General features: G+C 37.9%; 1 protein-coding gene across 17 annotated transcripts in view; it reads left to right on the top strand.

Moving 5' to 3' along the window:
• Positions 1-16,146, top strand: part of PTPRK (protein tyrosine phosphatase receptor type K) — a 412,420-nt gene that overhangs the window by 226,670 nt on the left and 169,604 nt on the right. For all 17 annotated transcript variants that reach the window (XM_068938244.1, XM_068938243.1, XM_068938238.1 and 14 more), the window contains exon 7: positions 13,936-14,229. In XM_068938244.1, the coding sequence (XP_068794345.1) occupies positions 13,936-14,229 (294 nt within the window). The remainder of the gene's footprint in view (positions 1-13,935; positions 14,230-16,146) is intronic.

Below are 16,146 nucleotides of genomic sequence, written 5' to 3'. Positions count from 1 at the left end.
TCCTCTATATACTTGGCTGTAATGGAAGTTAACTATAAAATAGATTTCCTGCACTTGTGTGGCCATGAGAAAGGTACTTGGGGAATATTTGAGGATTGGAGAAGGAGCCAGAATTAGCTTTGTGCTCGTGGTCACCTAGCCTATGAGTTTTCCCTGGACATGGGCAATAAGTAGAAGTGCATCGAATGCAGATTTGCACCCTGAGAATGAGCCTTGGGAGCGAGGAAAAGAGGCCATGCCAGAATTTTGGCACAAAGGGTTTAGAGCGATGCATCTAGCCGAGAGGTGATGTTTCAGTTCAGTGGCAAACTATTTAACTTCTTAAAGTAAAGTAGTCTTTGAAAGGAAATGCTATTTTTAAAAGAAAGGGCAAGATTTTTTTAAATATCAAAATGCAGTGTTATGATTTGTTATGGTTGGAAGGAAAGTTATCAGATTACATACACTTATTCTGAATGTTTCTGAAAATGCAGTTTGCCTTTCTCTGTATGGGCTGGGGCGGAGGTTGGGTTACGCAAATAGATTTTCGTGAAAGCAAGCAAGATAAGTAGCCTAAGTAGAGTTCAGTGGGAAAACTTGACCAATCTTCCGAGTTGACAGAACAGTTTTTTTCCGAATCTGCATCTATTACAAGGGTAGCAAGACACATGAGAGAGATTTCCTGGTGCTTGCAGTAATAAATAATTAAAGTGTTTGTGTATACATTTTTATATATGTGTTTGTGTATCATATGTATACACACATATATGTACTCATATATATGTAGGTACGTACACACACACACACACACACACACACACACATATATTTCCTGCAAAGAGCACTCACATACCAGAGGGCTGAAGCAAGATTCTGGAATCTGGCAGGAAGAGTCATGACTTTCTTTGTCTTCATGAAAATCAGTTCTGATTTGCAGTATTTAAAATACCTGGAAAAAAATGTTACTAGTTTTGTGTATTATGGCCAACAGAGCTTGCAGATAAAATTATGCAGCATTTTTTCCTATGGTGATATGCTTTTGTTACTGATATTTATGTAACGTGTAAAGTTTTTTTAAGGTACTGTTCCTTTTTGTTTAGGTGGTAAGGCAGTGGCATCTGATTTTGGTTATTGTCTCCAAGTACTGCTCTAATGTGCTCTTAGCAGCTCACTTCAACAAGCAGAACCAGCTAAACACATTCTTAGACAAAATGTTTGTATGCACCGGCAACCTAAATTTAATAAATAACATATTTTACGTGTGTAATCTTTGAAGGTAGCAATCTCCATAATAGTGTATATTATTATAAACTATATTATTAACAGTAGATCTTTTGTTTGGAGAGGAAAGCTGTACCATCCAATTTCTGCCCTAGTAATTTTTTCACTGCTCATTATTTCTATAGTATGGGTGATTTTGTTTGCCTTTCTTGTGTGAATACAGAATCCTAGTTACTGAACTTTCAGTGCGCTAGCTCAAGTTGAAGAGCTGTTGATTAGCATCACATTCAAGAATTAAAATATGCAGTAGAAGAATAATATGCTGTTACTTTCTCAGGTTTGCTCTTCAAATACTTAATAAGATGATTTACAGTGCTAAAATAATGTAGCCAAAATGAATGAAAATTATGTTCTTGTAACTGGACCATTACATATAAGCATATAACATTTATCTCAGGTATTAAAACTGTGAATAGGTAGAATTCAGCTCAGTTACCTGAGTGAGGGCAGTGTATAGAAATTGTCGTTTATCTTGCTCCGTATTTGAGATCTACTTCTTCAGTTCAGCTTTCAGTGTCAAAATTCCTGTCTTTACACTGAATTTAAACAGAAATAGGTTAACGGAACGCCAAACCCCAACACTGCAGGGTCCCACCTGTTCAAATTCTAAGGATCCAGCTAACTGGGAATCCTTTCTCAACCAACGGCCATACGAAGAAATCTAGGGAAGAGAAAGAGCATGATAAGCATACATGACATTTCCTCTGGTTACCCACTCTCAATTTCTGATTCCTTTCAGCGATGGGGGAGTTCCTGAGCCTAGTGAGTTTTGTCCGATTCGTGAGGAGTCATCCTGTTGCATGCACAACATCCTTTGGCAAAGAGTTATACGAGTCTAGTACCTTCTTATGCATGAAGACCGCTTTCTTCTGTTTATTTGTGAACCTGCTGTCTACTACATCAATTTGATGCATTGATCCTCTATTTGCTGCATTAAGATTCAATTATTCTGTCTTTTCCAGCATCTATCTTCAAGTAATTTGTGATTTTGTAGAGCTCTGTCATGTGACGGATAATCTTTTCCAGGCTGAGGAGTCCTAGCCTACTCAGTTGTTTCCCATCCAGGTGTTGTTCTGTGATTACAATCACTCTTATTGCCCTTCTCTGAAATGTTTCCAGTGCTGTCTTCTCTTTCAAAGGTGAATATTCCTATAAACCAATTTTACTAGACCAACTAAAAAAGCCCCTAACTCAGCTTGTCCTCTCAAGACTCAATTTGTTCTCATGCTATAAATGAAATGCTCACTGGGAGCAGCTTCAGGGACCTAGAAAGCAGGAAACCTGCTCTTCCCCTCAGTGACCCGAAGAGATTTGCTTAAGCCTAGACTGGCTTAGATCTGATGAGAGTAGATGCGTGGCACTGCAAGGGAGAGGGCAGGATGCAGAACTGGTGGTGAGAAGTAGCACTGCCTTTTCAGATAGGCATCAGATAAAGGCTAATTCACATCTCTAATGTGAAACTGTGATGTAGGAATTAACCAAACGGGCTTCCATGTTGGTTTCAGTTGGTTCATCGCATAGTCTGAAGTAAACATTTCAATACCTTCTAAAATTAGACCCCTTTTCTGTCGTCCCAGTGGGCTGCCTTCTGGCATTTTTGGCAAGAAGTATTTGGATATGCTGTAATAAGAAATGTGAAGACATAGCTGGTAGAAGCATCCAAACATATCTTGAAAAAAGGTTATGAATAGAAATAGATGGATTTGAGTGAGGAAATAGTCCCTCAAAAATAAAATGAGTTTGCTCAAGAATGATAGATTCTGTCATTTTTCTTTTTCTCTTAAACTTGAATAATCTGAGCACAGCCAAACTTTCTAGTTAATAATTACCACATAACCCATATAGTAAATTGTATCCGTTCTTCCTTTGATGGTAGAACTGAAGTGCTGATGGAAAATGTTTTAACTAATAGTCTAATAAAATGGGATACCTAAGGAAAAAGTTTGGAGAGGAGAGGTTTTATTTTTTTCTCTTCCACAAATATTCATAGGGGCCCTTCCAGACTGAAGGGGAAATTTCTAAGTTCATCTTGGTCTCTTGTGCATTTGTAAGGGTCTTGATGCATCTTGCCCTGGCAATATGGTGTGTGAGCTGCTTTCTTTCCTTCTCCCACCTCCTGGAGTCAAGGTCTAGGGCCGGGGTAGTGCTTGCAGGAAAAATAAGTCTATACTTACAGCGCGTAGCTTTCTGCCCTGGGTGCATGGAATAACCCAAAATAGGAAAGAGGAAAGACGGTGGAGGAGGAACATGAGCCCTGGGGTACTGCTGAGGCAATGAAGTGGAAGGACAAAGAGTGCAAGGCTGGGCCATGTAGCGGCCTCATACATGTGATGTGGCACATAACCCTGGCAGTGTGCAAACAGCCTGCAGGCAGCTGGCAGACGTATGTAAAGACTTGAGTAGGTATTACATGGCAGTGAGCAATTTGGGAATACTAATGGTATCTCAGGAGCCAGTGGCTTGTCAGGATGGGAAAGGCGAACAGATATATGACAGAAGGTTGGTGGATTGGAAAGGTGAGAAATGTGTGACTCCCTTTTTCCGTGCTTCTATAATCACTACTAAATGAAACTGCAAGTGTTTGGAAACTGAAATCGTGTCAGTGATCTCCCTCAACTACAGGCTTTTTATGATTCAGTTCCCTTCTGGTATAGCAACGTATGCAGCTCGTTGCGCTTAAAGAGCGTGATACAGTTCTGAACTCCCTGACCAAGTTATTGTCCCAGTAACATGTGAAACATTTATCTATCAACTAAAAGGCATGTAGGTAGTGGAAACAAAAATTGAATTAGTTGTGGCCAGATGTAATGCATTTTTCAAAGTGAGACATTCTGAAAGGTTTCTGGACATGAAAGCACACCAAACAGGAGGGTCGATCGATACACGGGGAATGTGCAGTTCTCTCAAATGACACAGTAGCGCAATGAGTTATGTGCTAAGCTTCTCCGCATACCCTTTTCCTATTAAAAAACAAAGCTCCGCATTACGTAAGAAATACAGCTAAACTGCATGCATGTGATAGGACAGAAGGCACCCACTGAATTCCAGGAGTTTTGTGTGTGGTTTGTTTGTTTGTTTGTTTTTGCTTTAAGTTTTATAGAGGTATAAGTTAGTAAGGCATAACTTTGTGACAGTGAGTTTTCTTGTGTGTGCATGTCACTGATTTATACTGAAATGCTCCATTTTTGCTTTAGGTATTTGAAGTCATTTAATAATTCTTTTTGTTTGATACAAATATGTCACTATGACTTTTTTTAACAGGTATACCTGTCATAGTTTCGGTACCTAGTTTGTATAGGTAATAAACTAAATGTGAGCATGACTGTAGCATCAACAGATACAAAAACAATGCAAAAATCTTAAAAGTATCAGCTTATTGGTCCAGCTCAGACTTGAAATAAAAAAAAAAATCCATGAGAAGAAGGAAAGAAAAGAAAATAATATTCTCATTACGTATCTGTGGATGTAGAAGAAAATCTTGGAGTCCCTAAAAGAATATTTTGTCATTCTTCAGGCACTCTTCCCCTAATGTCTAGTTCTACTTCTTCTGTTCATTCACGGCATGTGAGAGGCACAAAGATTGCAGTATTGTCAAATATCCCATTGCAAAGTTTTATAGAGGTGAGAGTAGTTCTTGGGAGGTACCAATTTTTTAAGAAGGCATTCAATTGCTCTTAACCTGCTGGTTTCTGACAGTGAAGCAGATAAATTATTTCCTACCAATAGTAATCTCAGTGTTGAGATCTCAAGGAAATCACTGATGCATGTGGATAATGAAGTCACTGTAATAAAGTCTGTGCATTAGACATTGCTATAGCTGACTCATTTACAGTGAGCAATTTTTTTTTTTTTTTTTTAGATTTGAGTGTCTTCTCATTACAGGTATCACTTTTTCTATTTTCTTTTTCTTTCTTTTCTGTATGAAAGTACTACATAAATGTTTTCACCACAATGCGATCTTTTTGACAAAATATGTCATACTCTTTTAATTGATTCCCAAGGTAGCGTGACCTACTATCACTTAATAAGTAGGCATGTGTTCTGTTTAAAAGTTGTGTAAAGAGACGATATGCTTCAGTTTTTCAGATGACTTTTTTGTGTAAGCTGAGCATGAGCTTAACGTTGTTCACGGTTTCTGCTGACAATGCTAAAGCTGCACACTGTTCCTTTTATTTAAAGGAAGATAATAAAATGAATGCAGTGGTGTTTCACATCAAGGTGAATAAAATGCCATGGTGATGCATAGGATATGAAATCACCATGCAGGAGTTAGCAGTTTTCACTGTTGAAATAATTCTTCTTATTTCAGCACTTTAGGCAGTCAGTAAGTGCTGTGTCACTTAGATTAAACACATTTTAGCTGCATGAACTTGCACGCTTTGTACTTAATACGTAGACTTGATATATTATGCAGGTGCTCAAAGACAAATCTGCAGTTTGGTGAACTTGTGACATAGCATCCCCTATTTGCAGACTCAAAATTTAGAAATTATATTACAGTCCAATATGTCAATATTCTAACTAACCCATTGTCCTGAGCTCACTGTTCAGTTTGCCATTTCTGTTGTGTTTTTTCATGGATTCCTTATATAATATCCTGAATTTTATTGTTATAGATATTTATTTTTGAATGTTTATTTAAAACATTATTTCAGTTTTTCCATTTCAAGTAATAAAAGACAATGAAAATTTTATGTGAGTCAGATATATCACTGGTCCAGCAAGCTGGTCACTAAGCTATTGCTTAAAGGAGGAACTTTTGTTCCAGACAACTAACTCTTTTAATTAAATAGTAACATTTTGTAGGTATTATGTATCAACCTCAGGACTATCAACCGGTGCTAGATACTGGACAGTTGTGATAAATTGTATTTTAAAGCCACTGAGAGAATGTTTCTTGGGTCATAGAAAACATCTCTGTGTGCGAATTCAGGTGCTGGAAAAATAGTTGAAGCTTTGCGGCAGAGTGCTAGATCACGAGCTGTTCAAGTTTCTCCACGCAGCTACTATCATTTATGGTCACAGGACAGCAGCTGAGATAAGTTTGAATTAGGTTTTTATTATCTCTGGAAACATGTAACAAGAGGCTTGTGGTGATTTGGAACGCTTACCTATGAAAGCCTACAAATTTCTACCTGATTTTATGAAATCGTTGTATGGCATAATATATTAAAGTCAGTTTTTGATGACTTCTCTTCAGTATGCTTCTGGGGGAAGAAGCTGTTATCCTGCATAAGCAACAGGAAGCCAGAATGACTGCTATTCTCTGAGTTGTCTCTGGAAGATAGAGGTGGAAGCAATTGAAACTTTTCTGTTAGAAAAAATAGCATAGTAGAAAAATAAAGCTGCTATTAAAATGAGTTAAACTTGAGGAGAGAGGAGTTTCTGATGATTGCAAAAAAGAAGCAAAAATTTGTTGCAAAACCTGTATGTCAGTTCATGAACAAATAGAGAAGCCAAGAAATGGCTTAAGGAAGTATTCATTAAAGCCTGAACAATGTCCAGCACTTGTGAACATTGTAAAGGATTAAATTGCGGCTATGTGGGGTTTATCGTATGAATTTCTAACTAGTGTTTAGTTTTGGAGTAGTGTAGGTAATTTAAAAACACCTCAGGTCTCTGCATGTTATTTCAGCCATTGCAGACAGGTCAAGTAAGTGTGCCCAAGCTGCTACTTGCGACTCCACCTCAGCCAGCTCTTGGCTGCCTTCACTCCTGGGTGCTCCTCAAGGCTGATGTCCAGAACCAGTGCACTGGTTGGGCAGTGGCAGCTCATGCCCCGCTGGCAGCACGCAACCGGTACAGTCTATTGAAGTGATGGTGTAGGAAGGTGGTAGACAGACGTGCTACCCTTGAGAAAAAGGTTGGGAGCAGGCTGGGAACAGACAAGCCGGATTGCAGTGGCAGCTGCCTCTAACTCTTAATTCCCTCCATTTTTTGCAGACAACACGGAGGCAGTTGAAAACTGCCTTGTGCATGTGCTCAGTTATTCTAGCATTTTTCAGAAACATCCTATCTCTTGTGCAGGAGTAGATCTGTGTTTCTTATGTGTAATATGTCTCACAAAGATAAGCTTATGCTTACTCTCTTCTTTTGCCACAAGAATAAGGTGGGCTGCCCAGGTGCAAAAATCAAGCACCGCTAGTTTGAAAATATAAGCTAAAATCCCATGAGCTAAGCCATTTCTCTACTTAAGGATGCTTATATGCCTGCATCTTTGAATTGATTAATTAAGATTGCTCTGATCCAGCTTTTGTGTATTCGATTTCCCGTGTGTATTTTTGACTAGCATTTAGAAGGTCTCAAAGCAATGTGCATCTCGACATATGTTGTCAGTAATGCAGAAAAATAAAATATAAATAGGAAGTGTAAGCTATTTTTTTCCCCCGGAAGCCCAGTAGAGTACTCAGTTCCCATTAATGAACTGCCCTCAGTGCACTGGGAGATGTCTTTGATGCAGAGCTTGTTAAGGTTTTTTTATCTGTTTGTCTTTTGTATATTATATAACAAAGTCAGTAAGAACTTAACTGCTCACTAGAGAAGGTATGTATAGGGTAGAGGCTGAACTGTGGGTGTTATTCTAGGTCCTTGATCTTGTTTAGAAATTTAGAAATAAACTCTAGAGAGTTTCTGTACTTCGCAGGCTCATGAAATACCTCTGCTTTTAGTCAGCTCTGTGCTTTCAGCTTGGTATCCCCAAATCCTCCATTAACCTGTTTTTTAATGGGTAGAAAAGTTAGTGGAAGACTATCTCATCAAGTAAGTTCTTCTTTCTGTAATACTCCTCCCACCACGTGGCATAGCCCTCCATTTGTAACAGTGCAATGTAGTGCTGGTTTTGTTGGGACCGAAGGCAAGAGAGGTCTTGACAGTGTAGAAATGGTATCTTTGATAGCCATTTAGAAGATGCCAAGTGTATTCTCCAGGCAGGTATAAGTGTAAAAGAATTTTTTTCTTAAACTTTTTTTTTTTTCCCAGTAGAGCAGTACTTCCTATCCGTTTTAGAAGGTTGAAAGAAAATATTTTAATTTCATATTAAAGATACCATGTCTCATGTGGAATAATTTTTTCTGAAAAAAAGCCCAATATTTTTCCTGAAAGTGTCCATTTTGTTTTTATGCTTAAACTTTTCATAGCTTATTTTGTGCAACCTTCTTCATGACCACATAATTTCGTCCACTTGTGCTTCTTTGCAGTCTTACGTATTATTATTATCTTCTCTTTTTTTCCTTGAAGTATAATTTATGAGAAGGCATATGAGTGAAAGGCTTGAGTGAAAACACTCAGAGAATGTAGACTTTCCTGTAATATTACTGGTTGTTATTCTTCTGTTACTATTCTCACTGTTAAATTTATGGCTCAACACCATATTTGAATTTAACCCTTCAGTTGCTGCTTCTTGTTAATGCTTTTTTTTCCCCCCTTTGGATTAACCAGCTTTTCAGGCTGAGAATTCTGTTTCCTTGCAAGTACTTGACCGCCATAATTCTTTCTGCTAAATCTCATACATTTTCTCCATCTTTTAAACAAATATTCATGCTTCTTCAGTTTTTCAATATTTTAAAAAACCTGCGATTCCTGAAACCATATGTAATCTTTCAAGATAGCAAAAGTATTGAAACAGTATTCATGGCGCATAACGTTGGCAGCCTGCTCCTGCATGCTGTTGCGGCTCGATGCCGTGAGCCTTATGCTGCAGCTTTGCCACAGCCTCGCTCTCTGCCACTTGCAGCCCGCGGCAGAGGCACCGGTATAGTTGTGCACAGGGTCAGCTCTTGGGTTTTCTCTCTCTCCCTTGTTCCCTCAAGAAGCCTTGGGTGTCTCAAAGCCCAGGAAGCTTACTGTTGCCAAGATGATGCTCTAAATATATGTGGCCAGAGTGAGTAAGGTGCTGGACCCCGAGTTCTTGCAAGCAGCGTGCAGACATACCTGAACAGTTTTATAAGAAATAACCGTTTCCCTAGAAGAAAAAATGACTTTAATCCTAGGTGGGAATTGAAACGATCTTGGGTCATCTGCAGAGGTATCTCCACTGTGCTCCCCAGTGCTTCCAGTATTACCTGTATTTCTCTGGATATTTCTATTTCTCTATGTTAAGGAAAATTTAAAGAGAATTTTAGATTCTTTTGATTTACCCGCTTTCTTGACAGTTTCAGGTTTTGTTAAGACATCCTAATTTTAATTTCTGGAGGGGTGATGCTGATGTTGTTGGGCTTTTAAAATAAATGAATACTTTGTTGTGGAATAATTGCAAAAGCTATACCTTTTATGGTTAATCCCGCTTGTACGCATTGGATTAAACTGATGATGCCCCTCATCGTATCAACTGTATTGCTTCATGTAAGGTATTTGACAGAGAAGACTGAACACGTGCTGTGACCGGAACAAAGACCCACTGAACAAGTGAGCAGAGGAACTTAGTGGGACGTTTGTGTGTGGCAGGTCTGTGTGAGCAAGGGGGAAAGGAGAGTCCTGAGAATGAAAGGCTGCGCCTGTCTTGGATGTTCAGGCTGTGTGGTGACCCGACAAAACCCTTAAAATCTTCATGCTCTGAGCAAGGAAAGTCTCCTGTGACTGATTCATCTCACGCTCAGTAACACATGACTTCATGTAAATAAATAAGATTTAATCAGGCGTGCCTCCAGTGTCAGCTTTTCCTTCTAAGTAGAAACACTTGTAGGATTCTGTTTTGGTTTGAGTGTTTTCTGCTGTTTTGAATGGATCATTAACAAAATAGGATTACCACTACAACACTAATGAAACTTCCTTCCTTTATTTTAAATTTAGGATATGATTAGTTTCAGGAGGGCACATAGTAGCGCTGATGAGAATATAGGAAATTTTATGCATACTAGTTAGTATACTAATTCCACTACTGACTTCTTCTGGTTGTTTATTCTGTCTATGAATACATGGTTATTTACATGCAATGTTTAATATTAAGAATATGACACAACTGTTTAACTGTAAGAAAACTTATAGCTGGGATTGATGCTGCATGCTCCTTCTAGTCATCGATGCCTAAATATCACAGTACGTTTAATACGTACTGTCATGCACATACTGATGTGAGCATAATGTACTGCTAGTAGCTCAGCAGAACGGGAACTTTACACTGATGAAACGTCAGTCTTAATTTTTGATTATCTTAGCTGTGGGCGTTTTATGTCAAAAGCAGAACTAGCCAAATACTGCAAAATGCTATGCATGAAAATACTTTCATGTCTTTAATATCGTGTAGATGTACAAGTGCTCTTTTTAAATAGTCTTTCAGACGTGTTAGTGGCCGTGCATACTGGAAGGGATTTCATCAGATTTGCTAATGTTAAGTGGAGACTAAAAATATAGTCTGAAAATGAGTTTGTAATTAAACAAGTCACGCTTGAAACGGGATTTTAAAGTTTGCGCTTAGGAAAGGAAGAAATGTAACTTACCATGCAGAGAATTCATTTATACTATTTTGTAACTGTATTTGAAATACCTGTTGAAAAAGTGACTCTCCTGACCAATTAATAAGCCATGCATAGGTTGAAATACTTTTGTGTGAAGCATTGTTTAGAACCTCTATGGCTATTCAGAAAAGGTTCACGGTGAAGAAAAGAGGAACGGTGTTCACAGAAAATTGCTTTCTAGGAACACCGCGCGCCTCAGCTGTGAATATACCTGACTGTCTGCTCATAATAATTTAGGGATTTGGGGCTGGTTGGTTTGATTTTAGCAGAAATAAAGGCTAAAATGCTCTGGGCTGGTTCTAGATGGACCCCTGAGGTCCAGCGTGGGGCTTGCGTGACCGAAAGCCACAAAATGCATTTTGCATTGCGGCCATCGCAGGCGGAGAGCCCAAGCAGAGCAAGGGTTCACAGAGGCCGAGGAGATGTTACCCGTTCAGACGCAGCTTCCTTGAACCCTACCTCTAGTCCAGGCTCTGAACTCGAACATTTTCACTCCTCTTGAGTGAGGGCTAAGGTTTTTGTATCCTTTATAAACCAGACAGCATTTCTGAGAGAGTAACTTTCTTTGGGATTCCCTTTCATGCATCTCTTTTCTTTTCATACCGTACATAAGAGGATTTTAATTTGGACAGACTGTCTTTCTGGGACGCTCTATATATTATTTATTTATAACTATATTATTTATTTGGTGAAGCCAGATTGGTCGGATGAAAAGCCAGAAACATGACTTCCTTGAAGAATGTTAATTGTGCTAAAAAACCACTGATAGAGTAGTATTGTGCACATGTGATATTTGCTATGGAAATAGTAACCGGAACAATAATAGCTTTGATCTTATTTCTAATTTTATTAATAGTATTTTTTTAAGCCATAAAAGTTTCAGGTTACTGTATATATAAAAAGAAATTATGCAATTTTAAATTATATTTTGGAAATATTTGATGGATTTGGTTATAGAATAATGAATAAGAATAATTATAGAAAGTTAATTGGGTAACACCGGAAAAGTTTATCTGGTAGATTGGAATTGCATGCTTCAGCTGATACTTAGTGTACTTCTGGGATTTCTGGTTGCACCACACCTCTAGTTGTGATGGTATATTGTATTATGAAGAATATTAATAATGCTGCAGAACAATTACTTGTTCATTTGCTAACTGATTAAAATTCATGCATAATTTATTGGAACAGGGAGAGACTATATAAATAAGTATCCTTGTCCTCAAGAGCTTAAAAACAAAATACATATGCTAATGTAAGAATATGCTTTACCTCTAACATAAAAATTTAATATGCAATGGTATATTAGTTTCATTAATGTGAGGTTTTATTTGTAATAATCATGCGCTTAATCAAAGTATATACTTCTAAACATAGCCTCATGTTTAATAGGTTTCGAACTTGTTGTTGGTAGTGTATCATCCTCATCAACATTTATGTTTTCTGCTATAATATACACTGACCTTAGAATTCATTAGTTTGACATTTAATGTGTTAGTTCCGCAGCAAATAAACTGCCCTCATTAAGCCTGGCTGCATTGCTGAGTTTTGATGCAGGTAGGGGTCTAAAGTAGTTTACATGCGTTTTTCTTGCCAAAACAGGGTAAACCATGTTAGTAATTAATGGAGATACTTTATAAAATATTGTATATCGAAAATGAGACATTAGGACACCTAGGAGCATTTGCCTTTTTACTCCGGTAGAATAGAATGAGCTCCACTGGTGGCCATGATAGAAAATTCACAGTCCTTCATCTCCAAACTGGGTAGTTTGATATGCAGCTAATTTAGAAGAAAAGTCTGTAAGGAAGGCTTTTGTGGCAAAACGTGGGAATCTTGCTTGCTTATGGAGATGGTAAATTTACTGTTGGGAGCCAATTCTTGAGGAAGAACTTTTCTGCTGGACCCAGAGAACCAGAGAGTTCTCACCTACACTTCATCATAAACTGATGGCAGGACATAAAAGGAGGTCTGGAGGCCATCTCAGAGCCCTTCTAGGTCATGACTGGTCCCATGCTATTTAAATGACATTGGTGCAGTCATTCCTGAGAGGCAGAATACGCACAATGCTTGCGTTTGTTAGCTTTTGTTGTACAGAGCGGGGTGGTGGGGGAATGGTGATGAGAAGGGAAATCTTATGGTCTGGGGTTAGATGTTATTTTTATGTGCTGGCCATCAGATCTCTCTACCTGCTCAGAGTTGCCATGTTGTTAGTTCTGCACCGCTGCTGTGTGAAACCCCTGTGTGCATTGAATTTAGCATTGTTGCCTAATTAACTGAAACAAATTAGTTGAAAAATGAGCCATCTGGAATGAAAATGAACCTTCCATGTTTATCAGTGGATTCATTTTATTAGGAAAGTACATGTTGCTTGTGATTGTTTCTTAAAATAAATCATGCCTAGGCAATGTGCTACTTTAGGCAAACATTTCTCAGGTAAGGGAGATTTCACCTTCCCCACTTGGCCTTTTTCATTACCTTTTCACTTTGCAGATGTGTTGAAATAATTGAGGGGAGGCTGATTGGAGCAGAGGAGGACAAAAAACATCATGCATCCTATTGTTTGAAATTCTAAATCAGTAGTAAGTTATTTAAGAATAAAACAATTTTTAATGTTATTGCTATGCATCTTTATTTTGTCATTCTCCAGCCAATTTTACTCAGTTCTGAGTTATTCTGAATGCCTTTTATGTATATCAGTATCTTTTACCATAACTGCATCTGGTGGATTTCAAATGAACTGCGGTGATGCTCATTTCTAAGATATTCTCTACAGTATTAGCATATAATGCTAATGACAACTATTTCTTTAAGGAATGTACATGACTACTTTCAATAAAAGAAAACTAGTTATGTTTCTCAAAATCTTGAATGATTGACCTAGTAAAATACATATATGAGCATTAACCCTTAACCTTTTTTTTCAGAAAATGCCTAACAAAACAGCAATTTATAAATCGGATTATGGTTTTGCACATCCCTAACCCAGATTTTTAAATGGGAAAAATAATGTTGCTGAGGTGTCGGCGGTGTTCCACTCATTTCCATCAACTGAAATTCTCCTCAGATTGTCTTAGGTTGAGGTAGCTCTGATTTTACTCTCAAGTTTTTAGATCTCTGCTGATGAAAACCTGACAACTGTATTCTGAAAGAATCCTCCTCTTAATGAGTTTTCCAGCTTTTATTTTATGGCCGGCTTTTTCTTCATTTGTGTCTCCCACAGAGCCGCCTCGGCCGATAGCACCCCCCCAGCTGCTTGGTGTTGGGCCTACATACTTGCTAATACAGCTGAATGCAAATTCAATCATTGGCGATGGACCTATCATTCTGAAAGAAGTGGAGTACCGCATGACATCGGGGACCTGGACAGAAACCCATGCTGTCAATGCACCAACTTACAAGCTCTGGCACTTGGACCCTGACACCGAATATGAAATTCGGGTCCTGCTCACCAGACCAGGAGAAGGTGGAACTGGACAGCCAGGACCTCCGCTCATCACCAGAACCAAATGTGCAGGTGAGTTCTCCCTTTCTCACTCTCTCCTATGTAATTGTTCTATGGGTTTGTTGGCTGCAATTAACCTGTAGCAGAACTTGAGGTTTCCCTTGGCACCCAAGAGATGCCGCTGTGTTTAGGCCAATGTGCATCTGTTTTTTTCTGCGTCTCCTGCTTTGTCTGGTTACTCTCTTTAGTTCCTATTTGCTATCTGTGGGAGCTAGGTTAACAAATGGGATTGTATAAAGCTGAGGAAATCTTTCACTTCTCTTTTTGAAAAGATGGACACCTCATTATTTCTGGAAAGGACAATCTGTCTGTTCTTCACTTCATGTTTACCCTTGCATTTTGAAAATTTGTACCGAAAGGAACTTGCATGGAAAAAGAATCTCTTTAAGAAACAGAATTTTACAAAAATGTAGTCTTTCGGGGTTTGTTTTTCCTTTTTCAAAAAAGATAGGCATGGCCTGCCAGAATCTGTGGCTAACTTCTAAAATACAAGTATTAATGGAATTTTCTCCCTTCTCCATCTTCGACCTATCACTACCACAGTCATGAGTGTTGCAGAAACTTGCTATCTGCTTCTGATTTTTAGAGTGCCTCTTTATAGCCAGCACCAAGAAGGTTAAGCACAGTGTTAGATGCTATGCTTTGTAAAGCTAACTTAAAGTTATTTTAATCTCAACTTCCATAAAAAAGAAAAATAATATCTACCTCTTATAGTTACAGCACAAAAATATTGTAGGTTTGAACACCAAACCTGGAGGCAAATGAAAGGAAATTAAATTTTTTTTTTAACCTAATCTCAAGATTTTTAGGGCTGGATTTGTGGTTTACACTATATTAGATGTAGCAAAGAGTGCTGATAACCACCTATTAAAAACTGCATTAAAGTAGTAAGAAGGAAGAGCTGCAGTGGTTCAGTTCCATGCATTTTTTTTTTTTCGTGTGTGTGTGTGTATAAAATAGAAATATAAATAAAATCTTTTATCACACATTGGTCACAGAGCTCAGCTGGACATCCATTCTAATTCTTATCTAAGCTTATATGATCATTCATTTTGTTTACTCAAGGAAGCAGTTGGTGTCTGGATTGCAAGGTAATACTGCAAGTGTCCTCTACAGGGGTAGGACAATAAGTATAAATCCCTGGAAATTAGCTAGTCTGTTTTGTTGTTTTGTTTTGAAATTGGGCATAATACTGCTGAAGGCTGAAGCACGCTGCTCCTTTAATCCTTTAACCAGTAAGCTGTCAGCTGGAGCAATTCTGGAACTGAAGGCGTTTTTGAAATTTGTGATCTTATTTATAATTTAGTCTTTCTCTCTCCTGTGAAGTGAAAACATTTTTGTGTCCATCTCAGTTCAGATGACAGCTTTTGAGATCTAAGTAAGGTTAAAGCACTGATTTATTGTTCTGAATCATTTTAGACATTGTTCTGAAAAAGTACATTAGAAATTTGAAACAGCTTCTGTTTTAAACAGAGTGAGCCAAGACTAACAAATCCAAAATGTTTTTTTCCCAGCACTTGAAAAATAAAACTTTATTTACGCAGTGTTTATGACAGATTCAAGCTTTTTAATGGGGAAGGAGAAGAAAGGAGGTCATGATTCATGTGAAGTTTGACATCTCTTTAGAAAATAGGGGAAACGAGGCAGTTTTGGATGTGATTTTTTTTTAATTTGATTTTGTTTATTTTATTTTTTCTTTTTAATGCTAAAATATAAGGCACCAAAATCTGATCTGGTCTGAGGCAAATTTTCAACTCACTTCCCTGTGATTTAAACCACATCAAAAAAAACCTTTAAAAGAAAAAATCCAAACTTTTGTGACAACGTTATTTTTATAGTAAAATCTCAAGCTGTTTGTTTACCTTGCAGTAAGACTGGTTCATCTTATTCCATGAAAGTAAAGGTAAATATATATTATTTTTAAGCATT

Source organism: Struthio camelus, chromosome 3 (genome assembly GCF_040807025.1).
Source record: "Struthio camelus isolate bStrCam1 chromosome 3, bStrCam1.hap1, whole genome shotgun sequence".
Taxonomy (NCBI): domain Eukaryota; kingdom Metazoa; phylum Chordata; class Aves; order Struthioniformes; family Struthionidae; genus Struthio; species Struthio camelus.
This window is presented reverse-complemented; position numbering and strand designations above follow the sequence as displayed.